Source organism: Etheostoma cragini, chromosome 18, assembly GCF_013103735.1.
Source record: "Etheostoma cragini isolate CJK2018 chromosome 18, CSU_Ecrag_1.0, whole genome shotgun sequence".
In the NCBI taxonomy this organism is placed as follows: domain Eukaryota; kingdom Metazoa; phylum Chordata; class Actinopteri; order Perciformes; family Percidae; genus Etheostoma; species Etheostoma cragini.
Genome location: NC_048424.1, coordinates 12594012 through 12617194, shown reverse-complemented (window position 1 = coordinate 12617194; position 23183 = coordinate 12594012). Strand labels below are relative to the sequence as shown.

The window sequence follows — 23183 nt, the reverse complement described above, 5'->3', positions numbered from 1 at the left end:
CCAGAGACAGCACAGAGGGGAAATCTGATAAAAGCTCTAATTGATGTGATGCACTTGAAGCCGCACAGCCGAGGGAGAGAGTAGCAATACAATTACAGTAAAAGACTTGTGGGAACGGACATTCTAAAATACATATAAATACTGTGTATGTGTGTGTGTGTATATATATATATATATATATATATATATATATACAGTATGTATGTGTGTGTATATATATATATATATATATATATATATATATATATATATATATATATATATATATATATATATATACGTATGTCCTTTTAAAATAAACTACTTGACTAAAGTCCCTTTATACATTTTCCTATATAGTGGAGCTGACGTAATGCTGCCAAACCCCTGTAGTTGATTTTATAACAGTTACCAAATTCCTCACAATTATTATCTAGCTAAAATCACAAAATTTCTTGCTTCAAAAGTATTTTTTTTTTCATTGATGTTTTTACTGGGTTATAAATAATTAATAGTACTGCTCACTCTTAGGTCCCCTGTAAGCCAGAAAATGGTTAAATGTCTCATAACAGGGTGCTCTTTGGATGCTTTTATATAGGCCTTAGTGGTCCTCTAATACCATAGCTAAAGTCTATGTCCCAAAATTCAGCCTTGGTGCAGAATTACAGCCATTAGAGCAAATCCCACAATGACAATTGGGGGGAGTTGACCTTGACCACTGCCACTTTGCTCGTTTAAAAGCCATGATGTCTCTCTCTCATGGACGGACCAAATTCTCTGGGGTGGGCAAAACAGAGAAAGGGGAGGTAACCTTGCCCCTTATGACCTCATAAGGACCAAGATGCCCATCTGAGCTTTCATTTTCTCAAAGGCAGAGCAAGATCCCCAGGCCTCAATTTACACCTATTGCCATTTCTAGCCACTGTGAGACCACAGGCAGGCTCATGTTATTCAGACAGAGTGACATGTTTAACCATAATCAACCATAAAGTGAAATTAATAGTACAGTAGGGAGAATATGACACAGCTGTAGGCTTCAAAGATACCACTCCCTGTGACAGGCCTAACAAAGGCAGGACGAAAATCAAATTGACATTTTAGTACATGTATTTCCCATTTTCTTATTTTTCATACACTATTGCGCCTTGTCAAACAACATTATAATCTATGTGCATCCCTTTCATACCTGTCTACTAGGATTACACACATATGAATGTCAAAATATATGAATTTTTGAAAGATTAAGAGAATTATCTTCATTCACCTAAAAAGCGGGCTTTATGATGTTTATTCTAAGACATTGAAGGCCAGCTGCACATACCACCTACTTCCTGATCTCTTTTGTTTGTCTATCTCTAAAAATGTTGTGTTGTATATTGGTCCATTTTGGGCATGTTTTGGGGGAACAACACTGTCAGAACAAATGCCTGAAGAATTGGATGGAATCTACAGTAGCTGCCTGTGGGAGTTGGACTCATGGCATTTTATCGGCGCCTTCCTGCTCACTGCATTCAAAAGGAAGGGAGAGATGATTCAGGCTGACATGTCTCCAGAGCTGCTAGAGTTTAGGGCCACGGAAAATACTTACACTTATTGTCGAACCTCAAATCCAAAACTACAAAACTAGTGTTTTTGTCCTCGATGGCCCATGAAACTTGTTTGCCAACACGGACAGACCAATGGGCAAGGTTTTACTGACAGGGCCAGATATCATCGGGCAATCTGATGGGCTTGATAAATGAGTGCCAATCGCTTTGATTATGTTCCTGCCTCATTTCCCGCTTCTTTATGGCTACTCAATGGCGCATAGTGCAGATAGATGGCACCTACATTTATAGAGACACACTCGCACATACACACACACACACACACACACACACACACACACACACACACACACACACACAGAGACACAGAAAGTACTCTTAATCATGCATTGGCTCTCATACATTCAAAGTTAATTAGACATGTGGGCACCCCTGATGAACACATACACACACTCACACTTTCTTGCACGCACATGCTTTCCCCTTTTCTCTGATTCATTATCTTCTTATAATTAATGCAGCCTGATACAGCTGTTCCCCTCCAGATCTCTCGCTGCTCTCTCACACACGCACGCACACACGCACGCACGCACACACACACACACACACACACACACACACACACACACACACACACACAGCCTTATGCATTCACTAGAGGTATTATTTCCTTTGAACATGTCACTCTGTCTGAATACTCACATTTGAATATCCCTTTATGCATTAAAGTATGTACGTGTGTGTGTGTGTGTGTGTGTGTGTTCGCGTGCGTGTGCTCATGTGTGTGTGTGCGTGCGTGTGCGCATGTGTGTTTGTGCGTGCGTGCGTGTGTGTGCGTGCGTGCGTTCGTGCGTGCGTGTGTGTGTGTGCCGTGTGCGTGTGTCTCCATTGTTGCAAGGTTTTCTCTAAGCATTGTGTTTGGCAGGTATGAATGAGCCTGTCTTGTTTTTGGCTCTCACAAAGCCTTCAGTGTTGCGCAGTAGGCATACCTGAGCCTTCTACTAATGGCCATCTTATGTATATGTCATAACTTCCTTGTGTTTGTGTGTCTGTAAAGAGAAAATGTCAATGGTAAAATGCAATAAAGAAAATGCTGCGTCGTCTTTCCACCTTTTGCCAGATCATTTGTATGTTGCGTGCACGTACAGTATGTGTATTCTGTGTGTCCGCATGGGCCTTGGCGCGTTTGTGCATATGTGTACGCATGTGAGCTCAGCAGCAAATGGAGTGGAGTCTGGGGAAATCAGACTTTTTTTTCCCCCTTTCTGTCTTTTTGAAAAAGAACCCTCCTCTTGTGACATACAGTACGCACACACTGCAGCAGAACCCAGAGCCACACCACGAAATACACTAATGACACTGCAGAAAGATCACACACTACCTTTTAGACTCACTTACTATAATGTGCCATTAAATTACACTCACACCTTATTTAAGGAAAACAACAACCTCTTTAATCAACATTAAATGATTGTGGATTCAGGTGGTTATTTTTACAAAGCTGAGTTTGCCTCAAAGATCTAATTGCTGTCAGACATGTTTTTAACTATCACCTTCCCTGAGAAGAAAGCCTTTGATTTTTTCTCAGTTGTTGTCCGTTTGTATTGGTTGTAATTTGAAAGTTTTATCTTAATGAACGTATTATGTTAGATAAGCTGGGGATGTGATTTGTTTTTCAGTGGAGATCCAGACGCCCTGACAAATTACCCACAACCCCTCAGGGTCCTGGAGGCCATGGTGACCGCTGTGCACAATAATGTCCAGAGTGGGTAAGTTATCTAGATCACACACACACACACACACACACACACACACTCAAATGCTAACCACATGCCTTTTGTCATGTATAATTCTAACACCCTTCCAAGATGTTTTTCTTGCTCTTTACTCTCTCCCAGCTCTTTTTCCGGCCTGAAATTAGCACCTGCTGAGTGTCAAAATCCAGTAAAATTGTTGCTTGGCATGCCAGCTTTTTTAAGATGGCAACATTTGAAAAGCACCTTATTTTCCACATGCTACAGCCACTCCTCATTTGCTGCCTTTCAGTGTAGTCATGCACAAAGTGCTTTCTCTAAGCTTTTTTTTTCTTTGCTCTCTGAATGAGGGCTGGAACTAAGAATCATTATCATTATTATTTTCTTGAGTAATCATTTAGTCTATAAAATGTCAGAATATTGTGAAAAATGCCCTCACAGTTCTCCAAAAAATCTAAGTTAACTTCTTCAAATGTCTGAATTACAATAAACATTCAATTTAGTAATCCAAAAGACAAAGAAAAGTAGCCCTTTGTTCATATTTGAGAAGCTGGAACTGGTGAATATTTGGTTTAAAAATGACTTAAACCACTTTCCAAAAAAGTTGCTTTACAAAAAAATGAGTTTTGTGTCAATCTACTGAGGAATTTGGATCTAATTTGGTTAGTTTGCTTGCTAGAACAATAACAAGTGTGAATACTAAAAATATATGGGTACATTAGTCATAGAAATGAATTGGATGTCTATGTAAATTAGAATTTTGTGTTTGTGAACATTTCTCCTGGTAGGTTTATGCAATTATTTCAGCCTTGAACTTGAAATAGATTCCTGATCAATCCTATCTTCAGCTATTTATCTTATCTTCTTTTTTTTTTTTTTTTTTTTTTTAGAAGAACCTTTAAACTTTACCTCTCTATCTCTGTCTCTTAATCTCTGCCTCACTCAGCTTGCTTGACTGCTGTCTTTCTCACCGTCCTCTCTCAGTGACAACGCGGTGACTTCAGACGACCTCCTGGCTTGGTTGCGTCCATTCTGCGGTGACGCGGCGCTCCCCGTGCGCCCTCGAATCGACGTGCTGCAGATCCTGGAGAGTAACTTCAGCCTCCGAGACAGCGACGTCCGTCTTCTGCTGCTCTACAGAACTCAGGCTGTTCTGAAAGACAGAGAGGTAACGTGTCCAGCTGCACTCACACACACGGACACAGCCACGACTCATCAGTCACGAACACACTGACAATGTGAGAGGTGTTGAGTATACATTACTTGACAATTTGAATACCAAGGACTCTAAAAAAATGACACTGGTACTTGACTGTTTGGGTATTTTTCTCTCCTTTCTCCATAACATCAAATGCTGGGCAAGACATTTTGAAACAAAGTGATGGGTGGAAGGAAGAGAGAACAGGGTAGAAATGGTGTAGTAAATATGTAAAGAGGATATATAAATTACTCACTCATCCCATCTGGAAACATGTAAATGAAATGAATATTACACATTGCCATTATGTACCAGCATGGGCTTTTAGCTATAAAAATCTATAATAAGCTGCTGTACTGCTTAAACACATATTTTGCTTTACAAATATTTTGTTTGTGGTAATGTCTGAAGTTTAACAGAGATTTTTGGGAAAAATGCCTTGGTTACCTTGTCTCAAGCCATTCTATCGTAGTATAGAAAGCCTGCAGGAAGACTCAGCTCGTTTTGTGCCAGTTTTCTTTAATGTTCAACGAGTTAAGCTTTTTGACTCTGATTGGCTAACCACTAGCCAATGAGAGCTTGGCTACCAGTATCCTATACCCAGCGCGACTGCGCAAGCTCATAAATAGCAATGAGCTCATGAGACATGACATCAGACTGACCAGCTTTTGTGATTGGCCTGATTTCTCCACTCATTTCTTTTCAGTGGCTAGAGCTGACAAAGGAGGTAGCAGTTCATTTTCACATTCACAGCACAACACCTTTAAAGGTGCAGTAAGGGATTTTGCACAAAGATATTTGACATTTGAACTCAACTGCCGGTTGATTATAATCAACCCCCCCACCCTTCAGAAGCTCCGCCCCCCAGATTTACAGATAAATAACTACTGCCGCCGCACCCCCCAACTCTTGCCTGTTGCTGATAAGCTGGAACAGTTTTTATGGCTTGTGCACTCCTTTCAATTTGTTTCCCATTTACAGAGCCAGGGCTGTGTATTCACACAAGCTTTCTTTTCCCCACACACAGAAAATAGAGAAGTAGTTTACCGTGAGCAGATATTCACTGAATTTCACAACGTGTATTGGATTAACATCACTTATTATACCTTTTAATGGATAAATTATAGTGTTTGTTTATCGCTTTTGCTGCTAAAGCTGATGCTAACTGCGATTTTAAAGGGGCTAAGATCATGATTGTAGTTTATTTGACCCATGAATGACTGATGCTCTGTGTTTAAATCTTTATCAAAGAATATTCCTTTTCAGAATTGGATTCACTAATGCCTTTTCATGATCGCTCATACTTTAACAGACATTTCTAGTCATTTCAGTTGTCACAGTTGCCGAAGACCTTTACAGAATCAGATTAGACAAATGTGTGATCTTGGAAAATGTGATTCAGTGGCAGTTGAGCATCTTAATTTGAGGATGTGTGTTTTGTATTCAACAAGACATCAGAAACTATGTAAATAGGTTTCTCTCTTGAGTTTTAGCTTTATATAATTCAAGTTTGCTTTAATGGCACTGTACTATACTTTAGGAGCTTATTTACAAGTGCCCTGATCCGGGATCTTTAAGTCTCGCTAATGGAGACAAATGTATTTATCTACGTACATTTAAAATTAACACTTGCCATCACGTAAATGCTTGTTAGCATTCTGAAATCCTCTGTGGGTTTTCAGTAGTGTTAAATATATAATATGTGCAGTGTCTGCAGTATCTATTGTGCCGGTCAAAAGTTTGGGGTCAAACAAAACAAATTTCCATTCCACTCCATTATAGACAGAATACCAGCTGATCTGGGTGGGTGGCTGATCTCTAATGCAATTTCTACATTGCCTATTATCAGCAACCATCCATCCAGTGTTCCAAGGGCATATTCTGTTTACAAATCTGATGTAATTTTATAAAACCTACTGAGAAAACATTGGAGAACCCTTTTGCAATCATGTAAGCACACAATGTAATCTGAAAACTGCTGCCCTGGTTAAAGAAAACAATGCAACTGATCTCAGCTTGTATTCTGTCTATAATGGAGTGCAATGGAAATTTCTAAGTGACCCCAAACTTTTGACTGGTAGTGTGTGTGTTTGCACGTGTGGCTGTGCCCGCACACTTCCCCTTCCCTGGTGATGGTACCTTCCATTGAGCAGCTAGTCATTACGTTTCCTGACTGACTAATTAATGGCCTTAGCTGGTCAATTAATGTGTAAATGTCTGTGCACAGCCGTGGGCCATTGTCAGCGCAGGTAGACAGGTGCGTGTGGGCCTGGACTCTTTAACTAATTGGGTGCACTCCCGACATTTGGCAGGCTCTCATGAAACACACACGCACGGGCATATGTGCACTCTTAAGGGAGTGTACGTTCAAGGGATCAGTTAATTAATCTTGTTAAAGATGAATCAACTTCATCTGAAATGAGTCACTTGCTCTCCACAGCGAGACTCGTTTCAGATGAAGTGCCACTTTCTCTTGTTTCTCCCTAAGGCAACTAAAATGCCTTTAAATGTGTGAGCGGGGTTTTTTGTCGCCAAATGTCTCATTTAATTTTGTTCAGTCTCATTTTTTGTTAGTTGGAGAGAATTTTCATGTCCACATGTGTGCTGAAACACAAATTCAAAGCCATGAACAAGCACGGTCGAGGACACATGCACACACTCTTTTTATTTATTGCATTTTGCCTCCTAATTGGAGCGACACTTAATTCTCTCCACTGGCTGTTTCCCGGCTGAAAGCAGTTGGCACACTAATCGTGTTGGCAACGATGGTAGCACCCCCTAAGCAGCGCTGGCACTCATGTTGGTGCCCCGAAGCCATGCCCGAGACGTGATGGTGCCCCAGTCTAACCTCTTCATGTCGGTTTAGAGGCAGAAAGATGGAGGGAGTGAAGGAAGAGGAGGAACGAGTAGTGGTGAAGACGGACACTGACAGATGCGACAGGGCGGGAGAGCGGGAAGGAAAGGAATTGGTATTGTTCCCCTTCTGTCCCCCCAGCCCCTCAACTAATCAGCACAATTCCCTTCTAACTGTGTCCCGCTCTACCCAGGACACCCCCACACACACACACACACACACACACACACACACACACACACACACACACACACACACACACAGACACACACACACACTCACCGTATCTGTGTTTTGCTGCATACTCAACCCTCCCGTGCAGTACACAGACGTGTACGCACACTCATTCACACGCAAACAGACCGCCTGCTGTTATTTCCATGACAACCATGCTCTCAAGCCACAGTGTGTGAGTGAAACTGATACCAGTAGTATGTTTAAGTTTCTCTCATCTTTCTTTTTGCTGCCGCTGTCTGTTTGCTATTCTGACAAAGGCATCTGATTAGCACTGTCGTGATCAAAGGCAGCAGCCAAACAGCTATGCAAACACACACACAAGTACACACACGCACACACGCACGCACGCAGACATGCAACACTCATGAGTAAAGTTTCCATACATAAAGATGCATATAGAAACACACACACACACACACACACACGCATGCACAGTCATACTGTGTACCCACTCAATGTCTGTATGTCTCAATTAAGGAGATATAAGTGAAGAAAATGTTTCTTTGATCTTAGAAATTAATCTCTCCCCATCCTCTCTCTCTCTCTATCACACACCCTCTATCGCTCTGTGTCTCTCTGATGTGCAAAGTGTAGAACGCCATCTCTCTTAGTATTCCATTCCAGCTCTCTTTCCTCAATATCAACAAAACTAAAATGCCATTAATGAATCAAAAGTGGAAAGAAAAATGATGTATTTCACAGAGCCCCCAGGGAACTCAGGACTCATTAATTGTATACGTCTAATATTTATTTATGTGTCAAATTAAGAGAAAGAAACAGAACGTTTTATAAGTTGTTTTTTTTTTTTTTAATTCTAAGAAGGAGCATGAAATGAACATTCGTCAATTCATTACAAAATAGATTAGAGGGTACACAACAACAGGATGGATGGAATGGATCGAGTAATTATTCAGGATCAAAATTGCTGTTATTTCTCTTTTTAATATGCTACAAATCAGCCTGGTTAATTGTCATTGATAAATTACAGACATGCTAGTCTTTATATTATTTTTTTATTTTAATGTTTTCCTTTAATAAGAAACGGGCAAAATATTGAAATGTAGATGTTGCTTAAAATACAACAAGGGGGCTAAAAATGAGGTATACTATTAATGGGTTCTGAAATTGCAGATAGTGAATACTTTAGTTTTTCCTGTCACAGATACAAATGATGACGTTAGATAAAGTGACTTTGGTGTCTGAATTGCGATCTGTCTTGCCGTAGTGACCTGACCATGACTGCTGACCTTCTGACAGAGGGGACGAACAGAAATAAAATTCTGATATTCTTTCACATTAGAAACAGCTTCAGTTTTGATGACAAAAGCTCATAAGACTTGACAGAAGGAGTCGTTATTACTTATAATGATTTATTCTACATGTTATTGGATTAGCTCAGGCTGAGACTGCTTTGGTCGGAGCCCTTCCAGGCAGTTGTCAGCTTGTCAGAACAAAATGAACAGCAGCAAATAGGGTCAACTGAAAAAAATAGTGCTTTCAAACGATTCAAATATTTAATTGCGATTAATCGCATTAATATTATAGTTAACTCGCAATTAATCACACATTTTTATCAAATTTTTATGTCCCTTGATTTCTTTTTTTCCCATTAATATTTATTTTAATGCTCTTATCATCACGGAACAGTATAGCCTATTGTAGTGTTCAGTTTCACACGTAACATTCACATTAGGAGCAAATAATCTCTCACATAATATAACACTGTCCATCAATAAAAGGGTGAAAAAAATTATTCGACAAGGGGGCGGAGAATTGGCATCAGCTGTGCACTTGGCCATCAAGTGGTATTTCAGACTGGACGTGCTGCAATGATAGCTCAGGTCACAACATCAAAACACACATATAGCTTTGGTCTGGTCAATGGAACCATTTGGCAACTTTCCATCCAGAAGCGCCATCCACTAAAAACAAAACGTTACTACTCTTTGGCCGGCTCGCAAGCCCAAACAATTGTGTATGGCGTGCTTATTGTTTTGTTTCTGGTCTAGCTAGATCTGGTGTGGTGTTGCAGTTTTTCTAACATTACTAGTTTTTAAAAAACTACAAAGTTTGCTAGGCCCAAAAGAACGTTAATCTTGCAATAAAAAAAATTGACGCCGTTAAAATGGGTTTGCGTTGACGCCGATTAATTGCGAGTTAATTGTGACATTAATGCGATAACGTGTTTAACTGACAGAACAAAAAAAAAGATTATTGATTTTTGTTATAGTCCTATCAGACATTACTTTTGTGTCTCTGCTCAGATGTACTTAAAGAAATAGTCTGACATTTTGGGAAATATTTGATACTGATGAAAAGTTATTTAAGACGATACAACTCTCATGTCTGCACTCCAAATATAATGCTACAGCCAGCAACCAGTTAGCTTAGCACAAAGAATGATAACAGGGTTAAACTGCTAGCCTGGCTCTTTCTGATGGTATTGGATTGAACCAAACAAGGTTGGTGGATTTTGTTAATGTCAGACAGAGCCAGGCTAGCTGTTTTCCTTTGTTTACAGTATTTGTGCTAAGCTAACCATTTGCCAGCTGTCGCTTCATATTTACCTTTCCGATATGAAAGTGGTATTAGTATTCTCGTCTGACTCTCGGCAAAAAAGGGAATAAGCATTTTTCCAAAATACTCCATTAAATTGATGTGAATTGGCTCATAACCTGTAAACTTGGAGTTGCTATTATAACTTGTAACTGTCTATTAGGTCACAGCTTGGTGCATGTATATGTACAGTGTGTAAATATTACACAAAATATGGGTCCCCATTTGTTATTTTTCATTTTTGTCTGATAAGCTGCCAGCAGGCTCTCAGAACTCTGACAATGGGCAAGCTACCTTAAATAATGCCTGTGCATCCATACCACCAGGGACTTATTTATATATATATAAATAAATATAAAAAATATATAAAAATACAGTATATATGTACAGTGTATATGTGTAAATATACTGTATGTATGGGTATATATACTATATGTATGTGTGTGTGCGTATATATACATGGACATACTGTATATGCTCGATAAAAACAAAACCATGAGCTGAATGAGGCTATAAAGCTATAAAACGTACTCCTGAGGAGAACTGCATAGTAGTAACTTCAGACGGCCTCTTTAACATTACTCATATCAATTTTTATCCATTGTTATTATACAAAATGATTAATTAAATGCTTTAAGTACTGACTTAATGTAAATCTGTCCATTCTACTAACTTTAACCGATTATCCTTTAGAGATTCAGTGGCAGGTTGGCTACACCCGGGATAGGTTGCAAGTCAATCACAAGGCATGATTTTACTAGTTTAGTAAAAGCTCACATGTATAACTTATTGATTGAATTTGAATCCATGGTACAGTAACTGTGATTAGCACAGTTGATTTAGCTCAAAGGTTATTGGGTCTGCAGCTCTCTTTTGGTTTGCCAGTCTCCTGATAACCCGCTTGCATTGTGTATTCCTACAGATCTGATTCACGTGCTGTGTAATCCTCCATCCTTGCCTCATTGCATGATGCACACACCTCTCTGACAGTACATCAAAAAGTCCTTAGACCCTCACAATCTGTTAGGATGTGAAAAGGCTTGTATTCTTTTCACATTGGCGGTCCAAACCTCTTCCCTTCTGCTTGCCTGCATCTGCTGTCTGCATGTTTTTGTCAATGGATCCTCATTCATACAGAGGGGCATTACTATATAAATGATTTATTTTATTTTTATTACAGCTTTATTTTATAGAGTCAAGTCATCAAGAAGAGGGTCTTATTTTCAATGACTGCCTAACAAGTGACAAAGTCACTTAGGGGAAGGAAAGGCAAGAAAATAAATACATTAGACATATTGTATACAGTTTAAAATGACTTAAAAATAATGTAAAATACATTACAGACTGCAGTCAAGACATATGACAAGATAACACCCAGACAGGCTAATAATTCAGTCCAATTCAATTTTATCTATAGTTTCAAATCATATCAACAACAGTTATCTCCAGACACTTTACAGATAGAGTAGGTCTAGACCACATTCAATCACATAATTTATAAAGTATAAAGTCCCAACAATTCTAGTAATTCTCCCAAGAGCAAGCATAGTGCAACAGCGGCGAGGAAAAACTCCCTTTTAGGAAGAAAGCTCGGCCAGAACCAGGCTCTTGGTAGGTGGAGTCTGACAAACAGTGGCAATAACAGTCACAATAAAGATAACAGTGACTGAAAAATGGTAGTAGTTCATGTCATAGCAGGGCGCTGCAGGGCGTTACAGTATGTAGCGTGGCACAGCAGGGCGTAGCTGGACGTAGCAGGACGCGGCAAGGCGCTGCAGAACTTAGCAGGGTGTAGTGCAGCAGGACCACGGCGACAGTTGCAACCAACATCTTGGTGCCATCCTAAACCAAGGAAATATGCTTGGCGAATAGGTTTGCATTCCATCATGTCGGGCTGTGATAGGACCAGATGAATGCTAATATGATGGATGCTGTTTAGCCCAGTGGTGTCCAGACTGGGTCAGACCAGGCCATGTCAGTAGAAAGGCCACTGCATGATTCACAGCCGCTGCCTCACACACACCCAGCAATGATGAATCTGAGGGAAACCAAGAAAAAGATTCAGACAGAGGAGGGAAATAATGATGGATCAGAGACCGAGGGAGAGGGAGAGGGAGGGATTCAAAGATGATACTGAAATGGAAAAAGAGACCAACAGGCCACTTACCATTCCGATGCATCATCCCTCTCTCAGCAGCCCAACACACTACTCAGGCACAGACACCCACAGAGACGCCTAAAAAGGGAGGTATTAATGAGCCCAATTGAAATGCTGACATTTAGGTGGTGGAGCGGATGATGTGGGAGGAAAGGGAGGGAGGGTGTAAGCGGTCAAGCCAGGGATAGATTTTGTGCCTTCATTTTGAATGATTAGTCATAACAGGAGGGCGTCCAAATGTCACCACTGTCAAGATTGGAGGGGTCTGTGTGTATAGTGTATGTGTTTGGCTTTTATGTCTATAATAACAGTATACTTAGACTCATTTATTTATGGCTTTTCACAGACAAAGCTACTACTTATGCTGCATGTGTGCATACATGCCTGTTAATGTAATGCCTGCTCTGCTGCCACCTTGATGTTTAGGCTGAAGATAATAATTATTATGCTGAGTCCCATGGCAGTGCTAGCATTAATGCCCAGAACAGGGTTATAACACACACACACACATACACACAGCAAAAGACCCAGCCATTCAATCAAGGTTCCATCTTCTCACCTGTGTGCAGGGGCATAGGAGAAGGTTGCAAGGGACATCTGTGTGTGTGTGTGTGTGTGTGTGTGTGTGTGTGTGTGTGTGTGTGTGTGTGTGTGTGTGTGTGTGTGTGTGTGTGTGTGTGTGAGAGACAGACAGACATACAGAGTGGGGTTGTGATTATGTGTGTGCATGCACGCTCATCGTCTAAGATCATCAACAGTGATAGCTGCTTCATGCTACAAGCCCAATGTCATGGAACATTTGCTGTGACACCGTGTTTTGGTGCCGTGCTGTTTGGCCTTGCAGTGCATCGTCTACCTAATATGGATGAACTGACCTGAGCTGGCAGTGTTGTACTTTGTCAGCCTCCACTCTGCAGCTGCACAGCCTCCGAATCCCACACGTTAACCCCGGCCTAGCTTTTACTTTCCTTTGCCGATGCATGTTTTCATTTATTATTGTTTCACCTTGTATAATGTCATGTGCTTTTTGTCTCCTGTGATTCCCTGAAAATGTAGTTGACGGTTTGATTTGATCTCGTCTGAGATTTTAAGATTTATTTTTTTTGTGCCAATTTTGTTCTGCTTTGGACAAATTTGGTTTAATGCAAAGTTACTTGCGTAAGAGTCCTTTGTAATACACGTGAGAGCCACATACTCTGAGCCATGTGCAATGCAAAAACATATGACTGTTATTTAGATCACTTGTCTACAATAATACCTATTATTTACTCTTCTTTCTCAACCTTTGTCGCTGTTCTTGTGTACCATAGCAGAGATGGCGAAAGTACTCCCTTCCCGTACTTAAGTAAAAGTACAAATACTTGTGTTAAAACTACTCTGGGAAAAGTGGAAGTACTGATTTAACTTCTTTACTCAAGTAAAAGTAACAAGGTACAGGATTGGAAATTTACTTAAAGTATAAAAGTAAAAGGAGCCTTGCAAATGACCTACTGGAATGAACTACCGGGACCACGTATGTTTCCAGAGTGCAAGCTGAGAAACTTTAGTACACACAAAAAAGGCTCTTTATATGCTGTTGCCTACATTTTAAACGGATGTCTGCCAATAGGCCTAAAACATCACATAAATGATTATGATGCTTGTGACAGAAACTTTTGAGGAGGGGGGGCATAGATGGCAAAAGTACTCACTTCCCGTACTTAAGTACAGATTCTTGTGTTAAAAAATGGAAGTACGGATTTAACATGAAATAACTGGCCTTTAAAAAGAAAAATCTGCCTGCTTTTATGGGAATTTAACAGAGGGGTGTGCTCCCTGTATTTTAAGGAAAAATAGTTATTTATTTACAATACATTATTCATTCACAAAGACAATTGGTGTCCTTAAAAGGTTGGACTTTCCTAATTTTTTAGAATTAAGGCATTAAGATCAATTTCCAAATTATTTTATTTTATTCCTCCTTTTAATCAACTTTAGCATGGGTGTGTAAACTTTGTCAAGCCGCTGTATTTGTGTATGCTCATATATGGCTCTGGATAGAAAATAAAGGATATAATATGAATTACTAAACAGATATTAATTAAGAAGTACCCCAGAACATTGGCCAGGAGTCATTCTTGATGCCTAATATCTCAAACATCTCTCTCAGATAAAACCGAGGATGAAAGGGAATGTGTTGCTGCTTGTCTGCCGAATCTCTGGGATCTGTTTTCTTCATTTTCAATCATGTTACCATCCATGCTATGTGGTTAGCACCGTCAAGCTGCATTGATTTAATGAAATGAATGCAGAAAGCCAAATCTGTTGAGTGGTCTTCGTGGTGTGTCAAATGAAACGTACAGTATAGTCCCATCCAATTAAATTGATGCAAACAATAATAACTGTAACTCCAGTGAAATTATTTGAAAGTTGTTGGTGAGGACTAGAGTAGGACTGCATTTAAAGCGTGTCCGCGCTATTCTCAGACAGGATGACCTCTTGTACAAAACTAAAGTCAACAAGCCAATTTTGTAAAATGTAAGGCGTAGTAAGTACCCATATTTGTGTTTAAATGTAAGGGGTACAAGTAAAAAATCACCACAAAAATAAATAGTAAAGTAAAAATATCAGTAAAAAATCTATTACAAATACTTTGCTTCTTACCATTTCTGACCATATGAATGGTCATATAGTCTTCAACAAACAATCAGCTCTTTCCCATGTCTCCCTCTTGGTCTCTTTGTTAATCTCCTAGTTTCTCACTCACTCTTTGTATGCACCAATTGAGCAGAAAATTACAGAATTCCACCATTTGTGGACACGGTGTTAATAGGGGTGGGACATATATGCACACAGAGAGACAGAACATGTTCCTAGGTATCCAGTCCACATGCACGCAGGGTGGTCATTTTTTACATGAGGTATTATAAGCCTCAAGAACTGTAAATATTTGAAGTGTGGGATATATAAGAGTGTATTTGCTTATGCATGTCCACACCTGTGTGCCTTCCCCCCCCCTGCCACTGTAACAAATCCCACTCCACCTGCTGTAGATGTTTAAATATTAAGGCAGTTGTGTCAAAACCATAGTGAGAGGATCAGCCTCAGCCCTGCCACACATCAACAATCAATATAAGATGGGAAAAAGATCCACACAGACCAATGGCATGGCATTTTGTTGTTACTAGAAGGTTTGTTTCATATGACAGCAATACAAACAGAAACATAAGTGTGAGTGTTGTTGGTTGACAGAACAGAGTGTTTCGTCTACTGCTGACCGTTGCCATTTTGCCCCTGTGGTGCACAAACACACACTCACATATTGACAAAATAGATGGACGGGCTGTCAGTGTCCAAAAGTTGAAAAGTGAAATAGAACTTGTAATTCTCCCACCAGGGATTGAGTGGAAATTAAATAGATGGAGCTTATGGCCAAGGTGAAGGCCTGGTGGAGAAGAGAAGCCGGTCAGGGAAGCTGAGAGAGATTTGTTTGATGAAAGTGAATGAGCCAGGACTGCAGGGAAGGGGTTACACAAGAAGGAAGAGAGAGCAGAGTCTCTTTCCAAGTAGATAAATAATACATGTGATGGAGTTGAGGAAGCTATCTTATGGCCACACTCTAATGCAACAGGTCAGGGTTCATTGGCGTAATAGCCAAGCCCCAGCTATAATTCCACTTGTTTTGGCAGCTTTTATCATCCCCCTCGGCTCCTTTGCAGAAACTTTATTTATGCTCCGTTTTTTTAACTTGGAGCCAGGAGAGGAGAACACAGCACTTTGTCATCTCGGTGGGATCGTTGATGATTCAGAAAACAGGAGGCAGTGCTGTAAAGTAAACAAGAAAAGAGGGGATGTGGAGGGGGAGACGGGGAGACAGGCGAAAGGAGAAATAAAGAGAAAAGGGCCTGAGGACAGTTGAAATGATAGGAGTGGGCAGCGCAGAGCCACATCAGAAGGAGGGAGAAAGACGTTACAATCTGAGATGAAGTGGGGGCACTCATGCACCATTATCTGTGTTGGCAAGCTCTCTGCTGCTCTGTAGCACCTGCTGGGATTCAGCCTGAGCATATGTGTGAGTGTGTGCATCCATGCCTGAACATCCTCTCACATCTAAGAGAGGAAACAGTGTACGTGATGTAAGGCATTCAACTGAGCTCAAGTAATTGCATGTGTTTGTGTGTTTAGCAAAGTGTTTTTGTGTATTATAGTGTATTATACTACTCTTCTCTTTGACCTTTGGCCCACCTTGAACATTTATCAGTCCCCTTTGCATGCATGATTAAGGAGGTTGGACTCTTGGCAAAAATTGGTTTAATATTCAAATATACTGTAAAAGGCTCCTTATGCCTGTGCCCTTAATATGGAGTTCTTGTGCTTGGCTTCATGTCAAGCAGTTGTGTGTCAAGTTTTTTTCAAGCTACAAGCTCATTCTTTCCTCCTGACCTTGATCTGCCGTCTTTCTAACCACTCCCCTTCTGTGTTTTGACTATTTTCTAAACCTCCCCCTGGCTCTCATCTTCCTCTTCTTCCTCTCCTGAGGGGTGTACCATTACAAATACTCAGGTGTTGTGTTATACAGCGTGCATTTGTTCTCCCAGACTACAAGGAGAGCAAGCAAGAAGAAGCATAACAAATAGAGGGAGAGCTTAGAGAAGCTGTAGCCGTTTGTCATTGCAGTCATCTTGTCATGTCCTATGTTGCATACAAAAGAGTGTACGCACGCATGCATTTGTTTGTTCTCTACAGGCGTGCATGTTTTTATCTTTGCGCTTATGTTTCCTCTGCATGTTTTATGTGTTTCACTTACAAGCCGTAATAAACTCTCTAACCTCCCACTGGCCCCAAGGCTTTGCCCTTTTGGTGTTTGCTTCTCTTTGCTCTCATTTTGTTGGAAACCTGCACTCTCTTATGATCCCCCGCTCACTTTCCCAGCATCGCTCATTCTCTCCCTCGCTCTGCCCACCTCTCTCTCTCTCTCCTTGTGAAGTGTGCGACCTCTGCAACTTTATTCTGCCCATCGCTGGGGACATTAGCCAGAGCGGGTCAATGAATATTGATGAGCTCATTCAGAGTGCACTCAGTAAAGGCCAGACACGGAGATCTGCGGATCCCACAGCTCCACCGGCACTCCCACTCCGATACACTGACAGGCCCACATCCCGTGTTTTCCCTTCTCCCTTCTCCCTTCCCCACCTCTCCCTTTCAGGTCAAGGACTGAGATAATTGCCAAGTCACAGAGAAGATTATAAGGCAGATTTGTTGACGGGGGCAAAAGTTCCCCTGTGTTTTATTAACCACTCATACAAATTCAGGGAGAAAGAATGCATCTTTGACTTGACTCAGAAAGGCTAACAATCTCATCAGCTACAGAACACCTCATGAGTATAGGAACCCCTGCTCCAGTTGACTAAATAGAGAAATAAAAAAAATTATCTTTTGGAAATTGATTGTATTTCCTTAATTAAAAAATTAGGACAAATCCAACCTTTAAGGACACCAATTTTTATGTGAATGAATAATGAATTTTCTTCCGCAAAATTACCTATGTTAAATTCCCATAGAAGAAGGAAGATTTATATTTTTAAAGGCCAGTCCAGGATACTATACATTCTGATAAAGTTCCCTTGGCCTTTGGAATTAAAATTACCCCCCCCCCCCCATCATCACATACCCTTCACCATACATAAGAGATTGGCATGGGGAACTTAACCAAAAGATCATCCCTCAATGCAAATCAAACCAGCTATTAGGCTAACTGAAATAAAACCATGCCAATCTTTATGGTCAAGAAGTATTACGTACTTCTTCTAAATATAAAAAGTGGCCACCAATGGTATGACTATAACATCGTTTTTTGGGGAAATAATCCGGATAAAATTAGGACATTAAAAATTCTAAAAAAATAAGAATTCTACAAAGCTTGAAAACTTTAAAACGTTTTTCCTCAACTTTACTGACTCTGGAGTTACAGTTATCTGCCTTTCATGGCATGTATGTATGTGAAGAAGGAATATTCACAAAAATTGGTTACTATGCTGGCAGGAGTGAGGAGGAGTGGGTCAAATAGCCACCTTTGAACAAGTCCCTGGTCGTTGGGGCAAGAAATAGAATCCAGGATTTAAAAAAGCATTTCTCAGTCCCAGTCACAAACTTTTAACATCAAGTCATTTACACCAGGTCTAGACAGTCTTTACAGTAAAGCCTCCAGATAACAGTTACCTGAAGAAAGAATGATGGCCATTTTAATTTAGCAACCTGACACCATTAAACGATGAGCCCGGAGCTTTTTCCATGCCATGGTATTTAATGAAACTTGCTATCCTCTATTTAGCCTTCTCATTTGATAGAAAGGTGGGGTTGCTCATGATTGGCAGTGGTAACAGCACCTGACGAGTGAGAGTAAGAGAGCTGTCATGACAGGGATGGTAGCACCGATCACTAATCTGTCGACCATAGTGTTACGCACAGGTGAAGATTTGTTCACCGCATACTTTAACAAGTCAGTCACAGGGTCAGCTCTGAAGACACGATGTGTGTCGTGTGGTCTGCACGTGAGGGGCATGATATGATTACTGGTGTTTATATAGAGCTGTACTGTGTGTGTGTGTGTGGGGTGCCTGTTGACTTGTGTAGCATTCCTGCCTGCAAAGTGGTAATACAAGTGTCCCTTTCCATTACTTCAATGTTTCATATCAATTTCATTCCATTACTGGGTTGTTTTGAAGCAATCAATACTGCATTGTACACTCCCATAGGCTTCCAGGTTTCATCTACAGTAAATGTACTTTAAATTGAAAAGGTTTACCTTATATAACACGCTATTACAGTTCTATAATGTGAGATCAAAGGTCAGGGTTTTAAGAAGTGCTAGTGGCGTGGCTTAAAGACAGTCGTTCGATTGGTCAGTCTGCCATTTTGGTCCAGGCTGAAATATCTCAATAACCGTTGGGATAAAATGCCAGAGAAGGGATTTTAAGGTCTAACCATGGTCCCGATTAGTGACACGTTTTTGTTTTTCATTGAAATGTTTCAACGACTATAGCATGGATTGGATTATGACATTCATGGTTGACTGACTTTTCTTCTAACGTGCCACTTTGAGCCTTATATTTTTGGTTTTCACTGAATTGTCTCGGCAACTATTATGTTTGCATTAAATTATGGACGGTTATCCATGGTGCCCAGAGAATGAAGCCTGTTGACTTTGGTGATAGATTGATTAAAAACGCTTTTAATACTTTGATTTAAATACCTACAAAACTAATGACATTCCCATCACCCTCAGCTGTTAAGAGCTCATTATTGACCAGCTATGATGCATCAGCAGTACTGTCAATGCCAAAGTGGATGAAAGTTTAATTGATTGTTTTGGATATGTATGAAATACGTATGTACCTGTTTATTTCAGCCTATAGCCATTCTAGATCTGGCCTATATTCTATCATTGTGATCCATTGGCAAATCCAGCCAATGTTTTGTCAAGGCAGACAGAGAGGCTGAGCTGTGACTATGTAATCTTTTTCTAAAATTAATTTGAGACTTACTATTGAGAGTTACTGATGTTAAAAGTTCAAGCAATGAATAAGTGAGATGAAAGTGAGATGAACAAGCAGAGAAATGTATCTTTTTAGATAAAACAGTTTCCTTTTTGGGACATAATTTGAAATTGTGAATAAATAATAAAATTGCAATACATCGCACAATATAGACGCATGTTTAAAATTGCTATTACTGTAGATCGTATCGTGACATAGGTATTGTGATGATATCATATGGGGAGGCCTCTGGTCATTCCCATCCCTAACTTGGACTTAGTGCTCGACCAGCAGCACTGATTGTTGTCTGTGGTTGTCCTGTGAGTTATTCCTGAGACATCCTCTTCTGATTGTAAGTGATTTTTTGTTTTGTCGAAAATATGTTTATTGCAGATCAACAGTGGGTAGAGAATACACTTGTTTTTACAAGCAACATTGTTTTTCATCTTCTTATTCTTAACAACATCAATAAGCAGCAAACAAGAACATGTATTTGTAATTATTTGTTGGATTCTGAAGACATTATGATGAGGCACCATAGCACGTATAGTAAGACTTAGTTAAAAAATAGAGAAGTTGTTTGTTTTTAACATTTCCCTTGGACTAACTCAGGTTTTCTGTTTTTAATCAAGTGTGTTGTAATACTATGTATACGCCTGCTCAATCAATCACTTTAATCTTCTGAGCTATTATAGATTCTGACTGGTTCTCATCTCAAATGTAATTCATTAAGTCACTAGATGACTGTAAACATACACACAGTCGCCTCATACATTGAATATAAAGCTTTTGCTGGTTGAAGCAGTCCCTATTTGTTTCACTGAGGTTGTAATGTATTCTATGTTAGCATATCAAGTCAATTTAGTACTCTAAATTCTGCACTTCCACTTCCGGGATTGCTTCAGTGCCGCAGGAAATCCTGCCAGATGCATTTATTTTTGCCAATGTCTGTTTCCTTCCGCTTTCTTCGTTTTGGAATTTTAAGCTCAGGTGGATTTATGAGGACTATGGTTAACTTCGCCTCAGATCTCTGCAGGGTAAATTGAGACCGCTAACTAGACTGTGACACACAACTATTTTGCAGCGACTCCGTGCGGAGCTTAGCGCCGCCCATGTTGACTGTGATTGACTGTGATCCAGAGCACGTTTTTTCCTCCATCCCTGAACGCTTTGACTAGCCAGACCCTCCTTCACTCTGCAGAGTGTGGATGGTCTAGAAAAGCGAGACTAATAATTTAGTAGAGTTAGGCCACATCCACTATTAACAACTGTAGGACACCCTGGATCAAAGGGCCATTTACTTCTTCTGCCGGGGTCTTCAGAAATAATTTAAAAGTAAGTTTTAATTATAAGCTCAATAGCTTTGGGACACGCGCTGCCCCTTCAAAACCTCATGGCAGGCAACAAGCATTTCAAGATAGCTGTGTTGAATTGATTGAACACTTAAGGTTTATGTAACACCTCAACCTCATGGATCTGGATGAACAGCATGAAAATGTCAACAATTACCACTCATACTCAAAACAGTACGTAGATAAAATCCAGCTGGAAATGATTGTACCTCTTTTATTTGCAACTACTAATGCTAAACTAATAGCTAATGAACATTTGCTTGATCGTTAGTTTCTCTAAAAGCTTGTTGTTGTTATTGGAGGTTGAAAGTTGCCTTTGAGGCCAATGTTAGGCTGAAATATTGTTTTTTTGCATGTAAAATTGTCTGATTTTGGGAAAATCATACAATTATTTTAACCATGATTTTTTAACAAAGCAAACTGTCTTAATTTAAGTTCATTTTAAGTCCTTATTTTGTTTACCCACTATTGACCAATGCAAAATGCTCATCCTGTGTCTCAGAATAGGAAATTAGGTTTTTCTTATTAGAATAGGAAAAACCTACTTTACCAGACAATGGGTGTTTAATAGCAAATATAACTGCTCATGTATTATACTGGTAATAACTTCCTTCACTAATGTTATATATTAGTCAGTGATGAAATGTTTCAACAGATTGCAATTCAATTTAATATTCAATTGTTTTGCAATTGGTGCGTGAAGTTTATTTGTGAAAAAGTGAAACAAATTACAGTTTTTCTCATCTCTCGTAACAAATTGGTCATTATCGGCATTTGTTTTGTCTCAACCCCAGACACACCGAACCCACGTCTGTCTAATCAGTTCTGGAGGACGGGTCTTGTTACAAGTGGGGTGAAACCATACTGACACTTTGATCCCAATTTTCTCATTTAATATCTTGATTGCACAATACTACAGTTTCTCATGGTGCAGCTCAAACTTGTGCTTGGACAAAATTAACTCTAATGAATGACACATAATTATTGTGATATAGGATAATTGCAAATCTAGACTTTTAATGGACATTTTAAAAGGCGCATTAAACTAGCAGTCGTTTAAATTTCGAAATCACGCTAAAAAGCAGTACATTCCTGTCAGTCTTACAGGCTTGATTGGCATGAATCACAATAGGCTGTTTTCTTTGACACAAAAAAGGACAAAGCCAGTTGATCAAGCGGTTTGAAACCCACTGTACTCCAACATAGTTTTATTCACCAAGCTTTCAGCACCACAGATAGCGCTCATTTACCAACAAGTGACAGTGCTTTATTATGAGGTGAGAACGCCAGTGGTTTGTTGACAAAATGGAGTACAATGTCAGTCAGCACCTTTCACCAAGGTGGTAATTACTCTGCACCGTTCTGCAGGGGCTTGACCTTGTACATTTATGTTCTATTCTGTAACCCACACCGTAGCCTTTCAGGTAGGTGTTGACATTTAACTGGAATCCCTTATGAAATGTCCAAAATGGACAAAAAAAGTAATTTTTTAATAGAAGGAAAGTTTCTTTCTTTTGCAACTTACGTTCAAAAATAGCATGAAATAGGTTAATGACAATGTAGCAACGACTCAATCACCATATAAACCCTAAATATGTATGTTGGCTCTTAGCTGTTGTTGCTCATTGGTGACATGCTTATTGTCTACAATAAAATACTTCAAAGCCTGGTTAGGGGCTCAAATCACTGGATGCACACCCTCGAGATTCAGCGTATAGCAGGGCAGTCTTCATGCACGTGTGTGTCTAAAATGATCTACAATAAATGTCACCCGTGTGTTGAAAGCATTCCAAATGTAAAAGACTACAGTAGAGAGCGCTTTGATGTTAGAATATTTATTTTGTGGGAGTTTATTCCTTGAGGAAAAGACGGTGACATATGGAGGATATTTTTCACAGGAGTTTATTGTAGCTCTGTTTCAGTGCCATTCACTTGATTGTTTTTGATTGTGTGTGTACACCTGCGCGTCTGTTTGGATGGCTTATTATTTGTGTGTGTGTGTGTGTGTGTGTGTGTGTGTGTGTGTGTGTGTGT

General features: G+C 39.9%; 1 protein-coding gene across 2 annotated transcripts in view; it reads left to right on the top strand.

Moving 5' to 3' along the window:
* Nucleotides 1-23183, top strand: part of nbas (NBAS subunit of NRZ tethering complex) — a 158935-nt gene that overhangs the window by 109461 nt on the left and 26291 nt on the right. For both annotated transcript variants that reach the window (XM_034899544.1, XM_034899543.1), the window contains 2 exons: nt 3206-3295; nt 4265-4448. In XM_034899544.1, the coding sequence (XP_034755435.1) occupies nt 3206-3295; nt 4265-4448 (274 nt within the window). The remainder of the gene's footprint in view (nt 1-3205; nt 3296-4264; nt 4449-23183) is intronic.